Raw genomic sequence first — 26,448 nt, 5'->3', positions numbered from 1 at the left:
GCCACTGTGGAAAACGGTAAGGAGTTACCTCAAAAAAATAAAAATGGATCTGCCTTATGACCCAGCGATTCCATTTCTTAGAATTCATCCAAAGAAACCCAAAGCACTAATGAAAGAACATTTGCACCCCTATATTCATTGCAGTGTTATTTACAATAGCCAAGATTTGGAAGCAGCTCAAGTGTCCACCAGTGGATGAGTGGATCAAACAACTATGGGACATTTATACAATGGAATACTACTCGGTCATAAAAAAGAAGAAAAGTTTACCCTTTGCAACAGCGTGGATGCACCTGGAGAACATTATGCCAAGTGAAATAAGCCAGTCAGAGAAAGACAAGTACCAGATGATCTCACTCATGTGTGGAATCTAATGAACAAACCGAACTAACACGCAAACAGAGACAGATTCATAGACAGCAGGCTGACAGCTGCTCTCCGAGGGGAGGATGGCAGGGGAGACTGTAAAAAAGAAAAAGGACTCACAGACACAGACAATGGTGTGGTGATTGTGGGGGGGGGGCGTTGCATGGAGGTGGAAGAAGGTATAAGGGGGGTGAATGGTAATGCAAAAAATATGGTAAGAAATAATAAAATATATGCATGTGAAAAAAATAAAACTTGAAGCCACAGTGAGCTACCTATGCCTGCAAAGGAAAGATTTCAGTCAAGAGAGAAAGTACGGTATAGCAACCATTTATCGGCCACAGCAAAAGCACAGTCGGAAGGGGTGTTTGCTATAAAGCTGGGACAGTGAAACACGGAAGGGCTTAGGGTGGAAGGAGCCCCAGGAGAGCCCAGGCGGGGCTGCTCTGGCCCACTGGGAAGTCAGAGGGAAGGGGGCCCTGGAGACAGGTTCAGGGGCTAAGTCTGGGATGAGCCGCCGCTGCCCACTGCTCCCCTGATTGCAAGTCTTGTGGGGTCCCTTAGAGTTCCGTGTGGGCAGGATCTTAGGGGAGCTCTCAAGGGAGGATCTCAATAGATTGTCACCAGTTTTCCAGGCGTGCTCTTTCCGGGTCCTGGTCTCCACCAACTAGTTGGCACCAGGGGTCATTAGTCAGTGCAGCTGGTCCTGAGGCAGCTGTGGCTTCACTTGTCTGGTTTTGCTGCATTTCTGGGCCTGGAGCTGAAATACCACTGAGGCCTGGATGTTATCTTTAGGGAGAAAAATGCAGAGGCTTCAAAATGCATGATCAGCGATAAGCTAGGAGAGGAAAGGTCACCCCAGGGGTGAGGTCCTTGTCTTCCCAGTTTTGCTCATTGCTAGGCATCCAGGGCTCTCCACCCTGGTGACTTTCTGAAATTGGCCTATTGTGTTTGCTCTGCTCATGTCTGTCTAACTGCCTACGGTGAGTGGAAGTTTCTTCTTCTTTTTCTTGAATGTACAGGGGTGACACTGGGTGAACACAATTATGCAGGTTTCAGGTGCAAGACTGGGTAGACCTTTAAACACAGAATGACAAAAGTCAGTGAGGATGCAAAGCAACCGAAACTCGTGGGAGTGCGAACTGGTACGACCTCTCTAGAAACGGTTGGGCAACACCTACTATGGCTGACACAGACACACACGGCCCAGAGTGGCCCAGCCACTACACGCACCAGCGTCATTACCGCCTCATTAATTAGAGCCCCAAACTGGAGACCACAAGGACATCCACGAGTCACAGACCAGAGTGCACCCACACCACGGAGCACCACGGAGCCATGAGAAGGAACAGCCTGCAGCTGCACACCCGGACATGACCAAACCCCACAAATGAAGCCAGGCACAGAAGGGCTCATACCATCAGAGTCCATTCCTGCAAAGGTCAAAGCAGCTGAAACCTAGTCTGTGGCAATGAAAACTAGGGTTCCTTCGGGAAGAGACAAAGGGTTAAAAAAAAACACTCTAGAATCCAGAGTTTTTAAAAAATCAAAAGAGTTTCTCCTGCTGGATTGCTGGACTTTTCTGCTATGCTTTTTTGGAGGTAGAAAGTTCAAGGACAAGAAATGTGTCTGGGGAGCCTCTACCTTCCTCACCACACCCCCGTCTCCTCTGCCACCAGCCAAGCAGGAACTCCCAGGAGAGCCCAGCTAGGGACTGTCCCAAAGTGGAGATTTCATTTTGGCTTCAAGGAAGAGTTCCCCTAGCAACTTGGCTTCTCATTTCTTTTTAATCGCATGTATTTATGTATTTACGTACCAGGCACGTTCTTCGCTCTTACCGTGGACCAGACACTGTCCAAAGTGTGTCATCCATGTGAACTTACATAGTGTATCATGCATGGATTCCTGCAGCCTCCTGGGGACTTACAGTCACAGCACCTTTTCTGAGCACTTACTATGTGCCAAGTAGCTAAGTTACCGATTCCTTCTCACATGAGCCCTTGGGAGGCAGGAAATGTTTATTCCCATTACAGATGCGGAAACAGAGGCTCAGCGAAGTCGGTGGCACAGCTGAGACTGAAGCCAGACAGATCCTGCTTTACTGCAAAGCTGCGGGCCTTGGCTTTCTTCCTGTCCCTGCGCAAATGCCAGGTCCCCTCTGGGAAGCCCTCCCTGGCCATCCCAGCCCACCCCTGACGCTGCTAACCCCCCTTGCTTTGCCTCAGTTGCTGTCCTTGCTTCTCAGGGTGTGACATGTGGACTAAAACGAACCAGATGAAATTGTCCATTCCTGGGTCAATCATAGTTGAAAATGGGACATTTCGTCCAGACCCTCTACTAGAATGGCAGGTGCGGGCAGGTTCACAGCCCTGTTCCCAGAGCCTGGCACGCAGCAGGCTCTCAATAAATGATGCCGGGGTGGTTCAGGGAGCCTGACCACTCCCAGGAGCCCAGGGCTCACTCATCCACAAGCCCAGAAGTCCAGCCCGAGGGGACCGGGCACCGCCCTCTATCCCGCCATCTGGGGCGCCTTCCCTGCCCTGGAGCCAGGCGGGGTGGGGCTCGCCGTCATCCATTTACCAGCCTCGCCCCTGTGAGGGGCGAGCGTTAATGAGATTAGCAATTAAAACGCCTCGGCCGAGCTTCTGCGGCACCGGGCCACCCCCAGGCTGAGCCGGGGCGGGACGGCACTCCTGGCGGCCGCGCACCACAACAGACGTGCGGGCGCCGGGGCGGGAAGCCAGCGCGCGAGCTCGGGGCCATGGAGAAAGTGCGGCCACTGTGGGCCAATCCACTGCAGTTCGTGTTCGCCTGCATCTCGTACGCTGTGGGCCTGGGCAATGTGTGGCGCTTCCCCTACCTGTGTCAGATGTACGGCGGAGGTGAGTGCGGGCTCTGCGCCGCACGGCTCGGGCCACGGGGCTGCGCGAGTCCCCGGCGGGCCGTCCCCCGCTCGCTCGGTGCAGAACGGCACGCAGCCCCGATGCTCCTGGGGGTGCGCGCTGGGACACGTCCCCTTTCCACCCCAGTAAACCAAGGCTGGGAGCGTGTTAATGCGATCGCCGATTTGCAGGGCCGGGAGTCAGACTCAGGGCATCTCAGAGACGGAGCCCCGTCCGAAGCTGCACCGCCCCCCCCCCACCTTCTGCAACCCCAGCCCCATCCCAGGGGCTGCCAAGCCCCCCACCACACGCTTGTTGGCCAGACTGTGGCTCTAGAAGACGTGGGGGGGGCACTATTTGGAAGAGAGGTGGCAATGGTGTGAATACCAGTGAGTGTGACACACGCCAGTTCCACAGGAACTCGTTCCACCACTTTACATGTGAAACTTAGATTCCTGGCGGTGTGATTAGAGACTCAGATTAAAGGGTCTTGAGCTCACCCTTCCTTCCTTCCTTCCTTCCTTCCTTCCTTCCTTCCTTCCTCCCTCCCTCCCTTCCTTCCTTCCTTCCTTCCTTCCTTCCTCTCTCTTCTTTATTTCTTCCCTTTTTTTCCCCCTCCTTCCTTCCTTCTTTCCTTTTACAGAGCAGGGGAAGGAGGAAGACAGAGAGGGAGAGAAACATCAAAGTCTGAGAGAAACATCCATCCATTGCCTCTTGCACAGGCCAGACCTGGGACCGAACCCGCAGCGCAGGCATGTGCCCTGACCTGGAATCCAACTGGCAACCTCTCGCTTTGCAGGACACCCCCCGCCCCCCACCCCCACCCCTGCAATGACCCACACTGCTCTCAGGGCTTAAGCTATTTCTTTAGATTTCTTATAAAATTATTGGTTTGGTTTGGAACCAAAGAGAGCAGGAAGGCAATTCATTCATTGTTTCTGCTTTTTTTTTTTAACACAAATTTTTTCCCTAAAGTATCATAGCACACTCACTAGACAGACAGACAGCGACACACAGCACAGACACACAGCACATGCTCATAATGTTTGGAGAGCGGGAGACCCTTCCGTGGCAGGCCAGAGGAGCTCCATGGAGGCCAAGTGCCTTTTAGAAGGCAGAGGCATTGAAGTCTCCACATTACAAAAAAAATGTTTTTCCTAGTTGTTCCATTTCTAAAATTCCAGCTAAAGGAAAATGATGAGAGTTCTGACAGAAGGCAGACTATACAAGGATGGTCTCCATCTTTTAATAAAAGCAAAATACTGGAAACTTCCTAAGCCTTCCAGTAAAAGGGATTTGGGTTCAGTAAATATGGAAACTTCATAGCCATTAAGATTGTGTTTTCAAAAAAATCTAACGTATTTTCTCATTTCATATGTTACACGGAGGGAGGAAAAGTCACCGTGAGTGCTGAATGAAATGAATGATCTCAATTTAAAATTGACAAGAGAATAAAAACGCTATACTAGAGAGTTCACAAATAATCATGTGGATGATTTTTGCTTTGTAGAGTGTATGTGTGTGTGTGATGTCTTCTGTAATCTGCGTGAATTTGTCTCACCATAAAAGACAATGAGAGATGTTAACTAGAGTGTGTTTACAAAATTTAACCCATGTAAGAAGATTAAGACCTAAAACGCTGCTTTCCCTCCCTTGCCCCCACCAGCTCAAAAAAAAAAACCTCAAAACAACAAAAACATTAATCCACAGTTTTTTTTAAAATAGTGCATTCTTAATTCTCCCTTTTTTTTAATTTTAAGGGCATAAATACATCAATATTATGTGAGGCTGTGGGTTGCCATTTGCTGTAACAGTTTCATAACTGCCTTTTGAAATGTGTATTTGTCAGGTTGCCATTTCCTTGCTGGTCTGTGTCAGCACACCCCTGCTGGCCACCTTCACTCTTTCCCAAATGGCCGCCCGGTGCGCCTCACTGTCACGTGACTGTTTCGTTCCTCGTTTCTAACAACACCTTCACCTGAATAGTCTGCTGGGGGTGGGGGGGACGCAGGCAGCGCCCAGCAACCCTGCAGTAGAATGGATTTAAGGCACCGGTGGCAAACACAAGGCCCGCAGGCCGAATCCAGCCCTCCACCTTGTTTCTACCCGGCAACAGTACCAAGCTCGTTGCCCCTAGTTAAGGAGAGGTTACATTTCTACAGTCCTAAAGTTACATTCAGCCCTTTGAAGGCAACCATAAGGCTGATGTGGCCCCCAGTGAAAATGAGTTTGACACCCTGATACAAGGAGTTGCTGGGGAAACCTCAAGACCTTGAGGACTCCGGAAGAGGAAAGAAAAACAATCTAGTGCCTGGTGTAGAGTATATATATGCAGCTGGTAGGCAGCTAGAAAGATGGATGGATGGATAGATGGGTGGATAGATGGATGAGGGTGGATGGGGTGGATGGATGGATGGATGGGGTGAATGGATGGATGGGAGGTGGACAGATATTGGCTGGGTGCATGCCACCCTGTCAGCCATAAGTGTCTATAGAATAATGACTAAGTCGCTTATCCTGGCTCAGTGAGGAGGACCTGACCACCTAACACTGGCCCTGATTTCTACCTCATTTCCTGCCATTCATCTTCTAACCCGGCCCCCAGACATCTGAACAGCTCTCGGTGGGGCGTGCCCACTCTGCCCGACACTGTGCCTGGGCAGTTTCCTTCTCCTGGAGCAGCCCCAACTCTACCCCCATTCTCTCCACCCCCCCCCCACACACACACACCCTGACCCCAGGCCAGGCCCGCACTGTCGCCACTCCCTGTCAGGCCCCTTGAGCCCCTGTGGGCCTCCATGCTGTTCTCCAGTTTTTGCCTCCCACTGGCTTGTCCCTGTGCAGTGGCTGGGTCGGAGGAGGCGCCGATGAATATTTGTTGGATGAACGAGCCGGGTCTGTTCTGAAAAGCCACGGGGTCCATGAGGTGGGGATGCTGGTGGTTTTCCCAAGCCTTTGGCTGCTGCTACCGGCACCTATCCATAAGTGATTTACCGTCCCCCAGACCCAGGCGGTTTTCAGACCCAGTCTTCACCTAAAGCTCAAGGGTAAACCAACCGTACCATACAGGGCTCCGAGGGGAATGTAAACTTCCTTCCCGACAGCGCTGAGACCCTCCCACCCCCAGTCAACAAAGGGCTGTTGATAAACCGTAGAGCCAAGCTGTGCCGAAATACCTCCCAGAATAAAACGGATTAGGGGCTTGTGCTCCTTTCCACCCGGCTCTGCCTGTGCCTGTGACCCGGAGGCCTGTTTCCTTCCCACTCTGCGGGCCAGGCTCAGCACGAGGAATGTTAATTCTGCAGATTACATGCCAGATACCAACCACCTCTGTACACCATGCTGGCTGGAGACTGGGGGAAAGGGCAGCTGAAGGAACCACACAAAATCTCTTCTTGAAAAAGTCAGCAGGGCTTGGCGATCATGCCAAAGTCTAAGTTGTTCAGCGAGAAATCAGGATGCAAAAGTGCTGTATGCTGATGTGCCGGGAAAAAATGTGCCGGTGGCTGGTTTTTCTATTAAGCAGGAACTCAAATCATGGGAGGGATGTGGAGAAGTAAGAACAGTTGTGTAGCTGGTGGAAATACGGATTTTTTACTCCTAACTTTTCTCTGTGTGATATTGGAACCATAAAGAGGGGGAAACCAAAGGCTACCTGACCCTGCGGTAGGACAGCGACACTGTAAACCTGTGTGTCCCCTTCCACCCAAAGCCCCGCTGCTCCTCTCGCGCGCTTAGGTCTTGGTAAACTGCTGGGCCCCACCCCCAGAGGTTCCCACGCAGAGGTCCATCCCCAGGAGGGCAGCATTCTGCACTCCCCACGAACTCCTCAGTGAGGCTGGTCAGAGCCGCTGGCCCATGGACCGTACTCTAGAGGAAGCCCCCTCCCAGGCACCAGCTGCTGGACACCAGGCAGTGCGCTGACACTTTACGAGTGCCAGACAACTGGCTTTTGGTGGAGGAGGGGGAGGAGGACCTAATTTCTAGCATTTGCTGATTCCCGTGTGTCAGTACTCCCACAATGGCCAATCGCAGACTGGCAAAGTCATGTCCCGGAATGTGGGGTTGGGAAGAGGTGGGCACAGCCGGCTCTTGTGAGCTCGTGTGAGCCAGCCGGGCACACACGCGGAGCCCACAGCCTGTCGGGCCAGCGCCCACCTGCAACTGAGCCGCACCAGGTGGGCTTTGCCGAGGACAAAGGCTGTGAGTGGAGGGAGAGGAGGAGTTTGGAAGCCTGAGTAAACTTCCCCCTGAAAGTGCTTGGCTTCGATTTGTCTCCTTGTGGATCTCAAGGAGCTAGAGCGGGCTAGAAGGGCTTGCGGGGACCTGTTCTGCACACAAGGAATTTCTCTTCCAGTGAGATTCTTGGGTTCCACAAACAGATGAGGTACTGGCTGTGATCACTAGGAAAATAAGTAGCAACATGCTCTAGAACGGCCAATTAGTGTGTGTTTGGGGGTTGCAAAAGTAATACATCTTCATGGTAGAAAATTCAGAAAATAGAGAAATACAATAAAATGCAACAAAGAAATAAAATACAGAATCACCCCCAAATTTCAGCACTCAGAGAAAATGACTATCAACACGTTTTTGGCTTTAAAAAAATTAGAACCACCTTGTATAGGTAATGTAGTGTCTTGCTTTTTTTTTTTTTTTTTACTTAACCGATTATCATTTCCAAGGTCACTTAATATTATTTGAAAATACAGACTTAGCTCCATAATATTCCCTGCACAGATGTAACAAAACTCACCTCCCCCCCAAAAAAAACTCACCTTCCCGTTGTCCAACGTGGAGTCATTTAGTGTCGCGTGGTTACACCCAAATGATGATGATATTTTAGTCGAAGAATGTGCTCTGTTTATGTTTATTATGGTATGTTTGCTGTGATTTCTCACCATGCTTGTGCTGACTTATTGTTTTCTTCTTACTGGGTTTTACTTTGTTCTTTTTACAAAATGAAGTGTATCTCCTTTGCTTTTTTTCCCCTCAAGTGATTTCAAAGGCCTAAATCCCATTTCTAGTCTACCAGTAATTCACTTAATTTTTAAAGAAAAAGTGTACGTCCTTGCTCTAACTATCACTATCAAGACTGAAAGTCGAAAACTGTCCTGCGTGTTCACGTCTTGTTTCTCACCCCCCCCCCCACCTCGTTTTCCGTGCCGATAGATCACGCCCACAGCGGTACCATTCTACTTCTGTATTACGTGCCCTCTCATTCGAGGATTACATTTCTCATTTGGGTTACTTTATAATGATATTAACACCATCATTTTTACAAGTAGCCTGTTTAGTCGGTTTGCCACTAGTTAGTTCTTCATTTTAATTCATCACTGATTGACTACAGTTTATCTGCCAGCTCTTTTTTCAGGACCACTGAATGGGTGGTTCCCTTTCCAAGCACCTCTGACAGTGTCTTTCCCACATGAATGAGTCACGATCATGTTCCCTCAAAACTCCGTAGATGTTATTCTGTTCTGTGAAGATATTTCAGGTTTTTAGCTCTGTGAAGGAGAACTCTGCAGCCAGATTTGTTTTTTATTAGTTCTTAGGTACCCTAGATAAATAAGACATCATGTTGGTTTGTATGATAGTATATGCAATTTTTACCTGAAAACTTTGTGAGCTCCATGTCTGAGTATTAAATCCATTTCCAGCACTTTTACCGGGGACTAGTGAGCCCTTCCTGTGCCCACGCGTGGAGATGTCCGCAGGGCCGCTCGCGCACCAGCCCTGTGGATGCGGTGCTCTCCTCTCCTCCGTCCTCGTTCCGCCAGAACATTCTAGGGCCACCTGTCCATGCTGCATCCGGTCTCTTATCAATTGCATGTCTCTACCCTCTTCCTCTGGGCTGCAGGGTAATTTCTCAAGAGCATCTTTTTTATTTCCCGTATTGCCTCCATTGGCTTCAAATGAACCATCATAGTTTTCTTCTCTTTTTAATCTTTTTTCTTCCTGATTTATCCTTCCTTCATCATCGCCTGGTGCTGTTCTGCAAACACAGTGGCCGCTTGATGCTAAGAGCTCAAGTTCAAGGCATTTTCTGTTTCTTCTGTTTCTCACAGCAAATCCATTCTAGAGGAGGACCTTTGCTCTGATGCCTCAGAGTGGTCCTTTCATTATTGTTTTTTTAAAAATATTTTATTTATTTATCTTTCGAGGGGAAGGAGAGAGGGAGAGAAACATCAATGCATGGTTGCCTTTTGTGCGTCCCCTCCTGGGAGTTGGCCTGCAGGGAACCGGCCTGCAACCCAGGCATGTGCCCTGACTGGGAATCGAACCACGATCCTCTGGTTCGCAGGCCCGCGCTCAATCCACTGAGCTACACCAGCCAGGGCCCTTTCATTATTGTTATGGCCACAACAAATTATGTATTTGTATCGAGCAAAAAGTCTCCTTTATTTTAAATTTCATATTTCCTTAAAAGGAAGGGCTTGGTCAAACATTGCATACACACTCTGGGGAAGTGGACCTCACAGACACTTTTCTGTAAGTGTCCAGAAACTCGCGCACTGCACGGGACAGCTTGCAGAGCGTATCCAACCTAAAGATTTTGAAATTGTATAAGTTTGCTTTTAATAATTAGTAACAAGTACTTATTTTAACGAAATATTTGTTTTTCAAAGACATAGGTATTTCCCTGTTGCCCCTGCCCACATCCTCACATGGAAACACTTAAAGTAGCAAAAGAAGAAACGTGGTGTGGAAGGGAGACATGAACCACCAGCTCACAGCCTGTGGGTGGCTTCTGGGCTTGCCCCCGCCCTTGGGGACGAGCACCTGAGCGTTCCTTAGTTTCCGCGCCAGCTGCTGCGCTTTTCTCAATTTCTCTCCTTTGCTTCCCTGTTATAGTTTTTGCTTCCAGACCTCCATTCCCCGAAATGCCAAGGGCCAGTCGGCCATTGTCCTTCCTTCCTGTAGATTTTAGTCCTTGCAAAGGGTGAGTCAGAGTCCAGTCACTTCGCTGTCTCCATGTGATCGGCGATTTCATCTGGCTTGTGTCTCTCAGGAAGAAACTTGTCCCTGAAGCCTGCAATATTTTCTCCGTGTCTCATTTTGGAATCTCTAACATAGAGAGGGTCTTTCAAATGATTCTCCCATGGAAGACGGCCACTAAGCCACTGGGCCGTGCAGTCACCAAGCGTTTCCAAGTCGCCGTGTCTGGACAGTTGTGGCCCATCGTGCGCGTCAGGGCTGGCCGATGCTGCAGTGCCTCTGGGACGTCCTTTGGGGTCTCCCTTGTGTTCTGTGTGGGTTCCTTCTGGGCGGTAGCAATAAGCAAGGCCGCGATCTGCCAGGTACAGCTGGTCAGGGAGCTTGCAGCTCAGAAGATTCGGGGCCTTGATATCTCCATGTATATACACCTCCTTGTGAATACAAGGCCCGTCCAGAAAAAGCCCAGCCAATGTTAATGTAATGAGAAGGGCTCGTGCAGCATTGAGGAAACCTGGCAGCCAAGGAGAGTGGACTGGAACGTGCATGTGTGAACAATGACAACTTCACTGTACTGGTCAGTGGGGGTGGCAGACACCACTGAATGAGCTTGTGTGCTGTGTGGCCGTCACATTCAAAATGACTGAGCAAGTACAGCAATGGATCTGCCTCAAAGTTTGCATTAAGCTTGAACGTTCCTCCTCAGAAACTATTCAGAAGATTCAGGACGCTTTCGGGGACAATGCGGTGAGTGCAGTGCAAATGCAAGTGTGGCACAAACACTCCAAAGATGGTGGAGAACCTGTTGAAAGGGATCCACATTCTGGAAGGCCTGCAGCAAGCAGAGCACCTGAGAATCACCTGAGAATGTCGAACGTGCACAGGCTGCCGTCAGCAAAGATCAGTGACGGTGTGAGAACTAGAAGCCGATCTGGGGATTTTGACGCAGGATCTTGGCATGAAGCGTGTCATGGCAAAATTCCTTCCTCAGCTTCTGTAACTAGAGAGAGGGAACATCGTGCAGCAGTTGCTAAGGGCATGATTCCAAACTGCTACCAGTGAACAGATTTTCTCAAGAGTGCTTTGAACAGTGGGAGAGATGCCGGGAGAACTGTGTGAGGTCCCAAGGTGCCAGCTTTGAAGGGGACTGAGGTGTCTTTGTCCTGTGTGCAGTGTTTCTTGTGTCTCATATCTCCTTCAGTCCGTGTCTCTACTTTTTATAGAATGTGGATGGATACTTTCTGGACGGACTGCATCTATTCCAGACTATCCAGATTTCTGAAGCTTAGCTGCAAGACAGTTTTTTCCAAGGCAAACATTTGGCATTTGCTTCATATATTTTCTGAAGGTCACTCCCAAAGCAATCCATCGTGATAAACCTGTCTTAACCCTTTTTCCATTTTTATCGTATAGACCAAACCCCCAATACTTAGGAACACCCAGGTACTTCAGGCTATGGGCACAAATCCATTTCTGAATTTGCCCTGGTTCATCGTCTGTGGGTTCCACGTTTACAGCATGGGGTGCCTTGCTGCCTGCCAAATCTGAAGAATTCTTACCAGCCAGACCTGTACAACCCAAGCCACCTTGGCCAATGGGCAGTCCTAGTCTCTATTCCTCTTTTGACTTGTTGGCGATCACTGCGCCCCCTCCCCACCCCGGCTGCAAAGTGTCCTGGGAGAGGAGAACACCACTCTGGAGGCCGAGCCGCTTCAACACCAGGTGTCGGCGCGCCCAGGCTTTCGCCGATTCCGTGGTGCTGCTGGTCCAGCACACACGGGTCTTTATTTTCATCTGCCGTGTGTTAGACCCAAAGCTGCCTTTCTGACAATGGTGCCTCCTTTCTGAGGGAGGTGCAGGCTGATACGGACTCGGCCGATACGGACTTCCCCTATACAGACACAAAGCCAAAGTTCAAAGGTTTGCAGATAAAAGAACAGTCCTGCCTCGGCATCATTTTTATCGACTCATGTTACTGATTTATTATTTATTGATCTATTATTTTTTATTGATTTGAGGGAGAGAGAGACGGTATGCATTCGTTGGTCGATTCTTGTATGTGCCCTGACCGGGATCGAACCTGCATCTTCAGGATGACGATGACACTCTAACCAATTGAGCCACCCAGCCAGGGCTCAGCGTTAATTTTTTTTATTTTGCTGATTGCACTGGTACTATGTAAGAGAATGTCCTCGTTTCTAGGAAATACACACTGAAATATTAAGAAACAACAACAAAAAATAGTGGCCAAAATGAAAATCAGTTATTTCTCACAGTGCTTGGGTGGGCCGCACATTTCTGGACTTGTCTGGTCGGGCCCTCACACGTTGGCGGTTGGTGCCAGGTTGGCGGCCCCCAGTTTTCCTCCATGTGGCCTTGGCCCCGAGGTTGCCTGGACCAGGTTTCATACAAGGTGGTCTCAGGACCCTGTTCCAGGAGAATGAAGGCAAAGTTACAAGGCATCCCGAGGCCTGGACTCTGGAAACACCATGGCACCCTTGTCCCCACATCCCACTGGACAAAGCAAGTCCCTGGCCAGCCCAGGGTCACAGGTGGGGACTGGGCTCCACCTCTGCCCGGGAGCAGCTGCACCGACTGCGGCCGGGTTTGATCTCTGGCGCCCTCCTCCGGCCCTTCCCTTACGCCAGGGGCTCCTTGAGCAAGGCCAGTATCCAGATTTTTACATAAAAGGAGCCTGGGCACAGTCCTGTGAGAAGAGGGGTAGTTAGTGGACTTGTTTCAAATTGATTGCAAGACAAATATTTTTTATTGACATATACTTACATGCAGAACAATGTCCCCCTTTTGCATCCAGTTCGGGGAGTGCTGACAGATAGATCCAGCTATGTGGATGTCACACCACGGTGCCCTTCAGAGCCAATCCGGGGCCCCAGCACCTCAGATCTGCTTCCTGTCCCAACAGTGTCACCTTCTCCACAATGTCCTGTGTGTGGAGTCCCACAGTGCGTGAGCTCATGACTCCGGCACCTTCCACCTGGCATAATGCTTCTGAGACTCTGCCATGTCATTGGGAGCCCCAGTGGTCTTGTTCCTTTTGATTGCTGAGTAATATTCCACATGCGGATGGGCCAGCATGAATTATCTGTGCACCTGCCCAAAGTTGTTTCCCGTTTTTTGACAGCTATGAACAGAGCTGCTGTGAACACCTGGGGACAGGCTTTTGTGTGATCGTGGGTGCCTGTTCTCTAGAGCAAACACCCAAGACTACAATGGCTTGGTTGTATGCCAGGCGCATGCGCAGCTTCACACGCACCCGCCCAGCGGCTCCGCAGAGCAGCTGCAGCCCTTCACGCTCCCACCAGCAGTTTCGCGAGTGCCCCCACGCCTCGCCAGCGCTCGGTATCATCAGCACTTTTGTTTCTCGAAGATCGAATTGGTGTTATGAAGTGATTCGTGAATCGGGCAGCATCCTCACCACCCCTGGCAGCCGGAAGGGCGCTCCCAGCACCGCCGAGGTCCGCCATCCTCACAGGGTGTGCGGCGGCGTCTCCCTGTGGCTGGAGTTTGTGTTTCCTCCGTGAACACTGATGCTGAGCATCTTTTCTCGGGCTAGTCTGCCACTGATACATTTCCTTTGGTGACACGCCTGCTCAGCTTTTTCGTGCATTCTTTTCGCCGGGTCCTTTTGTTCTCATTATTGAGTTTTGAGGATCCTTTAAACACGCTAAATGCAGAGTCTTTACCAGACGTCTGTTTGCAGGTATTTTCTCCCAACCATAACTTGTCTTTTTTTACTCCGGCCGCTGTCTTTCGCAGAGCAGGATTGTAAAAGGAAGTCCAGTCTGTCACTGTCTTCTTTTGCAGATGACGCTTTGGCCGTTGTCTCTAAGGCACACTCCACTGCGGACTAACCCGAGGTCTGAAGGGTTTTCTTCCTTCTAGAAGTTTTATAGTTTTGAGTTGTTCGTGCAAACTTATGCAGCATTGGGGGAGAGGGGGTGTTATTTGGTGTGCACTGCAAGATAGGAGTTGAAGCTCGATTTTTCTGCATATGGAAGTTCACATGTTCTGGTAGTTGGGGAAAAAAAAGACTGCAGAGCAAATTCACCACAACTGTGGGTATGTTTGGGTGGTTGGGGGGTGGGAGGGGTGACAGAAATTACTGAGGGGCAGGACATCAGAGCCCTGTGCTCCCTCCTGGCACCAGGCCTGGGACTTCCAGCCTCCCACCGGGGTGGGCCCTTGGGCAGGGGACCATTGGCGGGCCCTGTCAAAGGGACAAACCTTTCAGGGTTGTTGCCAGGCCTCCCGTGGTTACTGTTTAACACGTCGGGTGAAAATGAGCTTTTCTTATTACCACTGTGGCTCCAAGCAGTTTGTGCCAACATAACCTTTACTGCGGGGATACCCCGGGGGGACCCCTGACAGACTCATCACTGTGGAGAGGAGCCCAGGAAGGTGTGGAGACACTTCTCTGCAGGGCAGGATGGGAGTGTGGCCTGGCAGCGGCTTGGCTCCCACCCGGGTGAGTGTTCAGGACGGCAGAGAAGAAACCCGACCCGCGATTGTCCACTCTCAATTTCTATTCGCTGATTTAACCGTGTTTTACAGAATATCAGGTCTTGATTCCAGAGTTTGCACACTTAGGAAATTATACTGCATGTGGGATGAGAGATTTGCCTGCTCTTTTGGAAGCCTCGTGGAGGTTTATTCCCTGTGTTTTCCTCTGGAGACTCACAGAATAGAAGCTTCGTGTGCTACGTGATGGATCTCCTTTTTTAGAGCTTCATCCGGTTTCAGTGAGGCTAGTCCGGCCCCTCAGCTCGTTTTACTAGAGTAGATAATGAAAACTACGTAAGGACGTATGGATCGAAATCCCAGGCGACGTGCAGACACAAAATGAAATGTGTACACACACCAAAATACACCCTAAACACACCGTAAGGGCATGATGTGTTCTGCAGCGTGACATTGTGTTCGTTCTGTTTCTCCTCTGGGAACAGGGCTTTCTGGCAGAGGGGCTGGGACACCCGAGGCACGGAGGGAGGCGCTCAAGGACCTCAGGACAGAGCTGGTTTATCACCCAGAATGGAAGTAAAGATTTTCACTCGTGTGGCTGCATGTCATCCATGGAAGGATGGTTAAAGAAATGGATGGGTGGATGAGCAGAAAAGTAAAAGGATAGCCCCGGCTGGTGTGGCTCGGTGGATTGAGTGCCATCCTGCAAACCAAAGTGTTGCCAGTTCGATTCCCAGTCAGGGAACATGCCTGGGTTGTGGGCCAGGTCCCCAGTAGGGGGCGCTCCAGAGGCAACCACACATTAATGTTTCTCTCCCTCTTTTTCCCTCCCTTCCCCTCTTTAAAAGTGAATTATATATATATATATATATATTTTTTTTTTAAGTAAAAGGATAAAAGGATGGATGGATGGTATGATGGGTGGGATGGATGGATGGATAATATGATGGATGGATGGATGAATGAATGATGGATGGATGGGAGGCATGACAGGAAGGTGTGGCAAGGTATTAGAGTGTGAAGGCAGAGGGAGGAGGGAGAGTGGAAAGATGGACGGAGGAGTGGACAAGTGGGAAGATGGAAGGACGTTGGCAGAGAGCCTGGGTGGGTTGCAGAGTCCAGCCCGTGGGTGACAGCCTGACTGTCGGCTCTGCGTACCCGCAGGGAGTTTCCTGGTGCCCTACATCGTCATGCTCATCGTGGAGGGAATGCCGCTCCTGTACCTGGAACTGGCGGTCGGACAGCGCATGCGCCAGGGCAGCATCGGCGCCTGGCGGACCATCAGCCCCTACCTGAGCGGTGTCGGTACGTGGGTGCCTCCAGTCCTCCCCCAACCCCCGCCCTGGGAGCCCGCCTTCCTGTATTCTGGGCCGCCTGGGTGGGGGTGGGAGCAAAGGGAAAGCACAAGGCCCGAGAGAGCCCTCGGGTGGGGCGGACGGAGGCCCAGGAGAGGCTGCTCTGGGACATGGGCTGAGAGGGGCTGGTTTTCTGCCCCAGGAGAGGGAGAGAGGGAGGAGGCGCCCGTGGGGAACAGAGACCCCATCGCTGCCCTGGCCCCGGGGGCTTGTCCGTGAGGAGGAAGCAGCTGCCCGGATGGAGCTGTGAGTCAGTGTCTGAGGTGACAAGCTTTCTGGGGACAGGCCCCTGCTGACTCTCCATAACGACATCCCCTTTCAGTGACCACCTACTGTGTGCCGGGTGCTGGCCTGCACAGTATATGTGCATGAGCTCATTTCATCTTCTCACCACCGAGAGGTTGTCGGGGGGTCATGTCGAAGCGGGGCACACAGATAGTAAGGAGGTGCAGCCCTGCAGCCTGCCTGTCCGGGCCTGGCTGGAGCTGGTGTCCTGCCCACTTCGGAGACATGGTCAACCGGCCTCGCACCCTCATGTTCCCAGGCTGCAGCTGCCAGCCGGAGGACCTTTGACCAGCAATGGCCACACTCTGTCCTGCCCGCCCCAGACAGGAAGGCAAAGTGACATTTCGGGGGCAAAGAGGGTGTAAACTTGTACGTGACTTGTCTCAGGTGCAGGAGAAATGTGTCCCGTGCCCTGACAAATCATCTCCTAGCCCGAACTGCCTCCCTTCTCGAGTGGCCGTTAATGGTTATCGGGGAGCTGTGTGGTTGACGATCCACCCAAGTGAGCAATCCCTGAGGGCTTCTCCGAGGCGTCATTTGCCGTGTGGTAGAAAACAGGCCAGATGGCTGTGCCAGCCTGGGGTGCTGCTTTGTGAGCGGCAGCCAGCACTGAGACCTCCAAAATATGTCATCATCCTCTTGTCCCAGAAGATGGGGAGGAGGTGGGGTGAGAGACCAGCCCTGGGCAGTGCTCACCGGGCCCTGGCCACGGCAGGCCCCTCACAAACCTGCTTTGGAGGTTTTGCCATCCTGGGGGAAGGGGCCACTCACTGCGTGGGTGTCCTGGGAGTGGTGGAGGGACCCCAGCTGCCGGGTCCAGGCAGGCAGGGGGCCAGGAGGACCCTCAGCACCCTCTGCTTCTGCACAGGGATCGCCAGCGTGGTGGTCTCCTTCTTCCTGTCCATGTACTACAACGTCATCAATGCCTGGGCCTTCTGGTACCTCTTCCACTCCTTCCAGGTGAGCGTGTGAGCCAGAGCCGGGTGGAAGCAGGAGGGCAGGGCCATCTGCTGGAACAGGCGGGGAGGTGTGGGTCAGGGCCCTGTCGTCTCGGATGGTCTGGCCCTTATTGTTCATGCAGTCAGTCTCTCGGGCCCACAGTAGAGGCTGGTGGCCCTCAACCAACACGGGTAGGGCTGTAAGGAGTGGGAAGCCCTCTCACCCACTCTGCCCTGCCTCGCTCCTATTTCTAAGCCCCACCTGTGCCCCTGACTAACCCTTGGAGACCCTATCTACCCCAGGGCCTCCTGCTGCCTGCCCTTTGGGGACCAGCCCCCTTTTGTTTCAAGAGCCCCATACCAGGGCCACCTCCTGTCCCCCGAAATCTAACCTTTGGCCTCAGCCCTCACCTCTCTGTGTGGTGCTGCGTTGCCCCCAGAACCCCCTGCCGTGGTCTCGCTGCCCACTGAATGGCAACCGCACGGGCTACGACGAGGAGTGTGAGCTGGCTTCGTCGACGCAGTACTTCTGGTACAGGAAGACCCTCAACATCTCACCGTCCATCCAGGAGAGCGGCAGCGTGCAGTGGGAGCCGGCACTGTGCCTCGTGCTGGCCTGGCTCATGGTGTACCTGTGCATCCTCCGGGGCACCGCATCCACTGGCAAGGTGGGCTGGCACAGCAGGGGGACCAGTGCCTGGGGAGGTGGGGCCGGAGGCCTGCAGGGCCTCCGGGCTGCCTGCCGTCCTTGAGGGGCAGAAGCTGTGCTGGGGGAGGCACTGGTCACCTGCTAGGTGACTGTAAAGATGGCCAGCGGCGGTTGGGTCACAGCCCTAAACCTCAACACAAGGGCTCCCCAGCCGCCTGGAGAGACGAGCACTGTACCTGCCAGCCCCCAGTGCACCCTGCCCAAGCAGCACCAAGCGGCCAGACAGGGGGAGAGACAGAAGATCCCCCAGAGACACCCTAGTTCCGGTCTCACACCAGCCACATGCCAGCAACACCTGGCACGCTTTACAGCTCGTCCCCTGGGTCTGACCCCCAGAGGCTCCGGAGTGATAGGCGTGGGGGGCGGCCTGGGCCCAGGGGCTTTGAAAGCCCTCCAGGTCCTTCTGAGGCGCAGCCCAGGCTGAGAGCCTCCTGCTGCCCCATCGGAGCGATTTATAAGCCTTTTCTTCTCCTGCTGGGCTGATGTTCCTTTAACTCTGTCTTGCTCCACCAATGTAGGGTCTCATGGGGACCGCGGGCCTGTTGTGGGTCTCCAGGAGGCTGACTCTGCCCTCTGGTGCCCACAGGTGGTGTATTTCACAGCATTGCTGCCCTACTGCGTGCTCATCATCTACCTGGTCAGGGGCCTCACACTCCATGGAGCCACCAACGGCCTGGTGTACATGTTTACCCCCAAGGTATGGGATGGAGGGACGGGGTCCCTGAGCACGCCCCACTCACCCTGCCATCTTCCAGAATGGATGGAGAGAGAGAGGGGAAGGTGAGGGAGGGGTGAACGGGGTCCTGAACCCCGGAGTCTGCTGCAGGCCCTCCAGGTCAGCGGAGGGTGTGGATTAGCTGTGGGTGTGAAGTCACCGCCCCCGCTGGACTGTCCCCAAGCCCTGTGAATTCTCAGGCATTGAGTCTTTTGCTTTTTAATCCTCACCCAAGGTCATGCTCACTGATGTTAAAAGAGAGAAAGGGAGGGAGAGAGCCATCAATGCGAGAGAGAAACATTGGTCGGACCAAACCCACAACCTAGGCATGGCCCTGACCAGGAATCGAACCCATGACCTTTTTTTTGGTTCATGGGACGACACCCCAGTCAATTAAGCCACGTCAGCCAGGGCTCAGGCATTGAATCTTTTGTCCCCTCACCCTCCTGGTCCTCTCTGACCCCCACCAGCCGCTGCCCAGCTCCATGCGTGGCCTCCTGGCTGCAGCCTCACCCCAGCCCCCTCCCTCCAGCCCGGGAGCTCAGTTGTCTGGCTCCAGCCCCAGTCCAGTGATCTGGGTCTCCTGCTGGCCACTTCCAGGGGCCACTTTCCCTACCGGGCAACGCCATACCCTGCAGGGTTCCCGCAGCCCCAGGCAGCCTCCCACAGCCGGCATTCAGCACTGCTGCCCATCGGGGCAGGACAAGTTCTCCCCAGAGTGAATATGGCCCCTGGAAACAAAATGACCATACCAGCAGCCTCTCCCCAGACGTCGGCCCCACCGCCAGGCCACAGTGCTGCTGCCTCACGGGCTGGGGGCGCAATCCCTTTCAAAGCAATTCTGCCTACACTTTCCAACAGCCCACACTTTCCAACAGCCCACACTTTCCAACAGCCCACACTTTCCAACAGCTTGCCTCCTGTGGGCACAGGGTTGTGCAGGGCAGGGTAGGACGGGAGGGATGTGCTTCATCTGCTGAGGAAGGGGGGCAGCGCCGATGGGAGGCCAGGAGTGACAGTGGGCTGCACGCTGTGGGCAAGGCCCTCCCTCCCCTGGCTGGGGAGTTTGGGACCCCACCAGGGTTCACCAGCCCTGTCCCTGCTGGCCTCCCAGGTGGAGCAGCTGGCCAACCCCAAGGCCTGGATCAACGCGGCCACCCAGATCTTCTTCTCGCTCGGCCTGGGGTTCGGCAGCCTGATCGCCTTCGCCAGCTACAACGAGCCCTCCAGCAACTGCCAGAGGCACGCGGTTATCGTGTCTCTCATCAACAGCTCCACCTCCATATTCGCCAGCGTCGTTACCTTCTCCATCTATGGCTTCAAGGCCACCTTCAACTACGAAAGCTGCGTGAACAAGTAAGAGCCCTGAGCCTCAAGGGGGAGACCAGTCTCCAAGGCTCTGAGTTGAAGGGGCACCTGGGAAGAGGTAGTTGCCAAGGGGCCAAGGGGTAAAGGGCAAAGGGCAGCGGCCTTGCCAAATTTCTTCTGCCCTGTCTCCCCGGCCTCAAAAGCAACCAAGCTCGCTCTCTTGCTGAGCCACGGAGAAGACAGAATCTACTTGCTGTAATCCTGCCGAAGTAGAAGAAACACCAGGCAGGCACACTGCGTGACAGCGCGTTCCGAGCCCCGAGGGGCTACTTACAAATGTAAACAAACTTTGGTTTAAGTCAGTTCCTCCATCGCACCTGTGGCCTACAGACCCCCAGCTGGATGGCATGGAAGTGAGGCGTTTCCATCCTCCCAGGCGCTCTGTGGCCCAGAGTTTGGCGCAGCCTCACTGTGCGCTGTGTGGATCGGTTCCACCAGTCATCACTGCTCCCATCTGAGGCTTCCTCAAAGCCACTCAAAATACCATGCCATTTACAAGGTCACCAGTGCACAGGTTCCTTTTGTTGAGAACCTCGCCCCCTCAGAAAAGAAGGGGCCGGGTAGGCAGCCTGGCGCCCAAGCTTCCCTGGGGTTTGGGGCTCGGCGACAGCGGCCTTTCTAATCGGTGGAGGTCCACCCGACGCTCTGGCCCACAGGGTGATTCTGCTGCTGACCAATTCTTTCGACCTGGAAGACGGCTTTCTGACAGCCAGCAACCTGGAGCAGGTGAAGGGCTACCTGGCATCCACCTACCCCAGCCGGTATAGCGAGGTGTTCCCACAAATTAAAAACTGCAGCTTGGAAGCGGAGCTGGACACGGTGAGCGCTGGCAAGGTCTCCGGAGACAGAACTCTCTGTCATCGTCCCCCCACCCCCCACCCCCCCACCTCTGCCAGGAGAAGGGAGACCTGACCCCGTTTTTTCCTTTCCTTTTTCTCCTTTTATGTTTCAGAACAACAGTGAAGCACAAAGAATAATATAATGAGCCCCTATAGACCTACCACCCTGAATGGGCAATTGCAAACATTTGTCTTTTTGAGGGGGGGGCAGATTTCTTTCTCTTAATATAAAAGGAAAGAACGTTTCAGGGACAAAAGGAAAGGCCCGTGGGACCAGCCTCAAACTCCGGGTGCTCAGCAGAGAGGAGCTCTTTGTGTTGACATTTTGATTACCCGTGTGGATAGGGTTAAACATTGTCGTTTCCTTGGCAGTTTTGTATATGGAAATGAGGGGTCCAGGGGGCTCCCTTCCTCACCCGCCCTTCGGGTTTCAGGATCCATCCCTAATAACGCACGTGGAGTCTCCTAACTCGTTTGAAGTGCGGCATTTTGTCTCACCACACAGATACACCGTCATTTACCTATTTCCTCACGACTAGACATTTGGCTTTAAAAAAAAATTTGCTACTGACGTCACCCTTATTTATATTTTACAGATTTATCTTTACTTTGCTGGGGTCTTCATTTGTTTTCCTCACTGATTTTAGGATGAATTTGACAAGTTCCATCGAGGAACAATATGTTAGGAATTTTATCTTTAGGAATTGATTCTTTGGATGTACATCGGGGAGAATGAATATTTTTTTGATTCAGGCCTTTTGGTGACTTTCGGTTCAGGAACGTTATCATCATGCGCACAGGTCTTCTGCATCCTTCAACGCATCTTCTCCGTGAACACCGGGGCTCGTCTTAAATCAGCTTTCTGTCTGGGCGCCTTGCTGTCCTGCGGCTCTCGTGAACCGTGTCTTTATTTCCCCTATCGCGGCCCAGCTTTGTGGGGAAAGAGGGCTAAGGGTTGTCGTGTGTGGAGCTGCTACGTAGCAACCTTGGTGAACTCTCTCCCTCGGTCTCGGATTTGTCTGTGTACTCACTTCAGTGTCGGACATAGACTCTTTTTTTAAAGAAAAATATTTTATTTATCTTTAGAGGGGAAAGGAAAGAGAGAGGAAGAGAAACATCAATGCATGGTTGCTTCTTGTGCATCCCCTGCTGGGAACTGGCCCTTGCCGGGAACTGGCCTGCAACTCCAGGAATGTGCCCTGACTGGGAATCGAACCCCAATCGCCTGGTTCACAGACCCGTGCTCAATCCACTGAGCTACACCAGCCAGGACCCTGACATAGACTCTTGTATCACCTGCTTCCATTCTTCTTCCCAACCCTCTGTCGCTTCCTTTTTTTTTTTCCTGTGGTATTTGCCAGGGCTTCCAGCGCGGTGGAAGCAGCAATGAGAGTGGGCGTCTTTATCTAATTCTTATATTTCGTGCTCTTAGAGACGGCTTCTAGAGAGTGTCTCTGGAGAATGTTTTACAAGAATAGAGACGAGTGAAGGCCCATTGCTCTGGCTGTCCGCGAGCCACCTGGGAGGTATTTTCGGCATTTGTCTGGGGGGGAGCCGTGCTCGGTCAGTGGGTTGTGGCCGAGGCCCCACTTGCTCCTCCTGCCTGTCCCCCAACCCAGGACCCAACCCCAGCCTTTAGGGCCTGGACCCCCCACTCAGCTGGCCCCTGAGGCCTTTGGCTTTAGCTCTTGTTCCGGTTCAAATTCCCTCTTTGTTCTTGGCACCTGGGCATCTTCCTCCCTTTCTTTCAAGCTTGGCTCAACGTCCAAGAACCATGTGGTTATTGATTTATTTCGACTGCGTTTCCCTGTTGCGGGTTTTTCCTCATTCCGCCCCACTCTCTGCTGTTTGGAATGTCTATGCTCCTTGTCTCTCCTTGAAAACTTTCCACACACATTTAACTGAGAAAAATCCAAAGGTAAACACTGTCTTGACTTCAGACCACCTCTGCTCCTCCCCCCTGTTTTCAGCGCCATTTTTGTCCAGTTCTGCCTTTTTTAAACTCATACATTGGGTACTGTTGTTCCCTCATGTAGACAATGTTTGTGTTTATCTTCATTAGGTGTTTTATTTATTCACCATTTGTCCTTGCACCCAGCCATCCTCTGGGGTTTGTCTGGGGTTGGGTTTTCTTTTTTCCTCCCTTAAAATGCATTCCTTTACTGCAAGTTTTTATGATAAATGTTGTCGGGTTTTATTTGTATGTCTATATTTGGTCCCCATTTTAAAAAATACATTTATTTTCCAATTACAGTTTACAATATTATATTCGTTTTGAGTGTGCAGCACAGTGATTGGACGTCTGTACAACTTACAAAGCGATGGTCCCAGTAATCCAAGTGCCCGCCCGGCACCACGTTGGTTTATTCCAATGTCGTTGACTGTATTCCCTGCGAGGCACTCCACATCCTCATCTCCCCCACCTGCCTTCCACCCGGCACCATCCATTTGTTCTCTGTACCTGGGAGTTTGTTTCTGTTTGGCCCCCATCTTTTAAAGGTGGTTTTCCCACCCTGGTTGGTGTGGCTCTGTGGATTGAGCAGTGGCCTGCAAACCGAAAAGTTACCAGTTTGATTCCTAGTCAGGGCACATGCCTGGGTTGCAGGCCAGGTCCCCAGCGGAGAGCGTGTAAGAGGCGACCACACATTGATGCTTCTCTCCTTCACTTCTCCCTCCCTCCCCTCTAAAAATAAGTAAATAAAATCTTAAAAAATAAAGACCGTCCTGGGGGTCCTAATCATGGGACCCTCCCCCAGACAGGTTTCGCTTCCTCTTCTGATGCTGGTAGCCAGGGGACATCACAGCCATGGCCCTTTTCCATCCCTCCCCCGTGGAGGTTGTCTGTAAACAGGAGCTCCAGTCTCAGTGTCCACAGTTCAGTGTCCCCACAGCGGTGTCTCCACCTCAGGGACCCCACCACTGAGCAGCCCCACCTGTCCCAGCTGCCCGCCGGCCAGGCTGGCTCCCCACCATTGCGCACCTGCTGCTCTGGCCCCGCCATCCCGCCTCAGCTGGCAGCCACCAAGGCCTCAAACACCAATCAGTTGTGACATTGGAAGCAGAAATTACGGAAATGTTTTATGATGCTTTAGCCAGAATTTCTGAGAGTTGGGGCAGGGAAGGGGAACTTGGTGTCCCCAGCGGATGGAAATGTCACCTCACACACATGGACCCCTCGGCTTCACAGTCCAGCGCTCAGTCCACTGAGCGCTCCAGCCAGGGCTTCACACGGACCCCTGACAGCTCACATCTCTGTCTGCCCAGCGGAGCCCGAGGGCTGGGCTGCAGATGGGAGGTCCAGCCTCAGCGTGTGGCTTCTCGTGGCCCACTCCAAGGTCCACTCTGAGATCCCCCGGCCCCGCTGCTGAGCATGGTCGGGTGTGTTTGGGGAGCCATCTGTCCCTGGGGTGAGTGACTTGTCCCTGGGGTGAGTGAGTGACTGGGGTCTGCTTGCTGTGGGCAGGCGGTCCAGGGCACAGGCCTGGCTTTCATCGTCTACACCGAGGCCATCAAGAACATGGAGGTGTCCCAGCTGTGGTCAGTGCTGTACTTCTTCATGCTGCTGATGCTGGGTGTCGGGAGCATGCTGGGCAACACGGCTGCCATCCTCACCCCGCTGACCGACAGCAAGGCCATCTCCAGCCGCCTGCCCAAGGAGGCCATCTCAGGTGAGCCTGTGGGCCTGGGGAGGTGGTGGGACTCCTGGGGAGGTGGGATGTGAGGGACAGGCAGACGGACAGGCTGCCTCAGGGGCCATGTGCCTGTTGAAGTGGCCACAGGGGCTGCGGCAACCTCATGGTGGCCCTGCGCTGCTCACTTTCCCCTCACCGAGGGCCATCCGGGCACATGTGATTCCCCCTGTGCGTCTGGTTCTGCACCCCATGGGCACGTGCTGGGGCCACCCCAACCTTGGGGGCGGCCCAGCTCCCAGACACGGCACCCAGGGCTCTGCAGGCAGGGGCGAGGCTGCTGCTGTCTGTTCAGTGGAGGGACAGCCCTGACAGCAGGTGCCTTCCTGAAGCCCTGGCTCCGTGAGTGTCACCTGCGTGTCCACTTCCCGCCCTGAAGTCACCGCTGTTCTCACCCTTCCGTGTTGGACCCCCCTTTCTTGACTTCACATTCATGGAGTCACACATATGTGTAGCCTGTGTGTCTTCTCTCAGATGCTGAGACCCACCCACACTGCTGGGCCAGCAGGTGTCTGTCCAGGTCCTGCCCCCCGGGGTAGTTCATGGTCAGAGCGGACACAGCACTCCTCTGCCTTCTGGCCGTCTGGAGGCAAAGGGCTGTAGGGAAAGAACCCGCTTTCCCGGTGGGTCGTTCCACCGCCCATCCGCCCCACTCCGACCCAGCCGACCCTCCCCTGCCTTTGATGACGCTGCCCCTCCACATCCGCCAAGTCCCTCCTCCCGCCCCGACTCCCACCCCATTCTCTTGAAGTCCTGCTGGCCCTGTGGGAGGGCCCACCCTTTGTCCATGCCCACAGCCACGTTACGTGTGCCCGTCCCAGCCCACCGGCCCTCCCATGTGGCCCCTTCAGGATGGGGCACGGTGGCTAAGGGTACACGGTGTCGCAGTGGAGCGAGCAGAAGGGAGCTTTGGCGTCAGACACTCGATGGGGCGCCCAAGGCGGCAGCGGAAGGAGACCAGGACAGGAACCAATTCTGGAGGCAGCGGGGCCTATGCTTGAATCCTGCCTCCGCCATTTACGTGCTGTGCAACATGGGGAAAGTTGCTCAACGTCTCTGAGCCTGGGCTCCCCCACCTGTACCCCGGGACTCCTAATACCTGTCTCAGAGGCTGAGGATCCAGTGCGTGGCCAGTGCCTGGGGCAGGGTGGGGGCTGAGTAATCATCCCAGTCTTCTCTTGCCTTCACCCCCCACCCACTTCTGCTCAGACATGAATCCTCGCTAGGAAGCCCTGTGAGGGTCACCCCACAGCTCACATCTCCCGCCCCAATGCACCTCCCATGAGCTCAGGCACTGAGTTGTTGAGATAACCGTGTCAGAAGACTAACAGCCTGGGCAGGCTTCCCTGGAGAGGAGGCCCGCAGGGTTCTCTTTCCCATTGATCTGGTGCCCCCTGCTGGACGGCTCCGTGAATTGCCGTCAGTGACACTGGCCAACACTCCCTGGGACACCTTGGCCCCTCCCCCCCCCCCCCCCCGCACGCCCCAAAACCTCGCACCCACGCACGTGGTACACACAATCAGAGAGGCCAGGCCATGACGCTCTCCCGGTCCACGTGGATGAGCCTGTCAGCCAGAGTCCCCTTGGCGTCCACGGCGGGGCTGCCCCGCAGAAAACTGGGTGCGCAGGGTGGGTCTCAGGCAGCTGAGCAGGTGTCCTTGTGGCCCCAGGTCTGGTGTGCCTCATCAGCTGTGCCATCGGCATGGTGTTCACCACGGAGGCCGGCAACTACTGGTTCGACATCTTCAACGACTACGCGGCCACGCTGTCCCTGCTGCTCATCGTCCTGGTGGAGATCTCGGCCGTGTGCTACGTGTACGGGCTCAGGAGGTGAGGAGGCCCCACCCCCAGCTGCTGGGGAGCCGCCCCCACCCCGCCTGGAAAAGCCC

The 26,448-nt window shown here is 53.4% G+C and overlaps 1 protein-coding gene and 1 pseudogene across 1 annotated transcript in view; one reads left to right on the top strand and one right to left on the bottom strand.

The window, feature by feature from the left end:
- The first annotated feature begins 2,869 nt into the window (after window positions 1-2,869).
- SLC6A20 (solute carrier family 6 member 20) overlaps window positions 2,870-26,448 on the top strand; it is a 29,187-nt gene continuing 5,608 nt past the window's right edge. The window contains exons 1-9 of the mRNA XM_037030591.1: window positions 2,870-3,248; window positions 15,825-15,965; window positions 17,169-17,260; window positions 17,679-17,906; window positions 18,534-18,644; window positions 19,777-20,018; window positions 20,687-20,849; window positions 24,333-24,537; window positions 26,230-26,389. Coding sequence (XP_036886486.1) covers window positions 3,128-3,248; window positions 15,825-15,965; window positions 17,169-17,260; window positions 17,679-17,906; window positions 18,534-18,644; window positions 19,777-20,018; window positions 20,687-20,849; window positions 24,333-24,537; window positions 26,230-26,389 — 1,463 coding nt within the window. The 5' untranslated portion in view covers window positions 2,870-3,127. The remainder of the gene's footprint in view (window positions 3,249-15,824; window positions 15,966-17,168; window positions 17,261-17,678; window positions 17,907-18,533; window positions 18,645-19,776; window positions 20,019-20,686; window positions 20,850-24,332; window positions 24,538-26,229; window positions 26,390-26,448) is intronic.
- On the bottom strand, window positions 7,256-11,975 carry LOC118976239 (serine/threonine-protein kinase VRK1-like; annotated as a pseudogene).

This window comes from Sturnira hondurensis, unplaced genomic scaffold, assembly GCF_014824575.4.
Source record: "Sturnira hondurensis isolate 20B ecotype Veracruz unplaced genomic scaffold, ASM1482457v3 Scaffold0020787, whole genome shotgun sequence".
Taxonomy (NCBI): Eukaryota; Metazoa; Chordata; class Mammalia; order Chiroptera; family Phyllostomidae; genus Sturnira; species Sturnira hondurensis.
The sequence above is the reverse complement of the archived record's forward strand: the minus strand, read 5'-3'. Positions and strand labels throughout refer to the sequence as shown.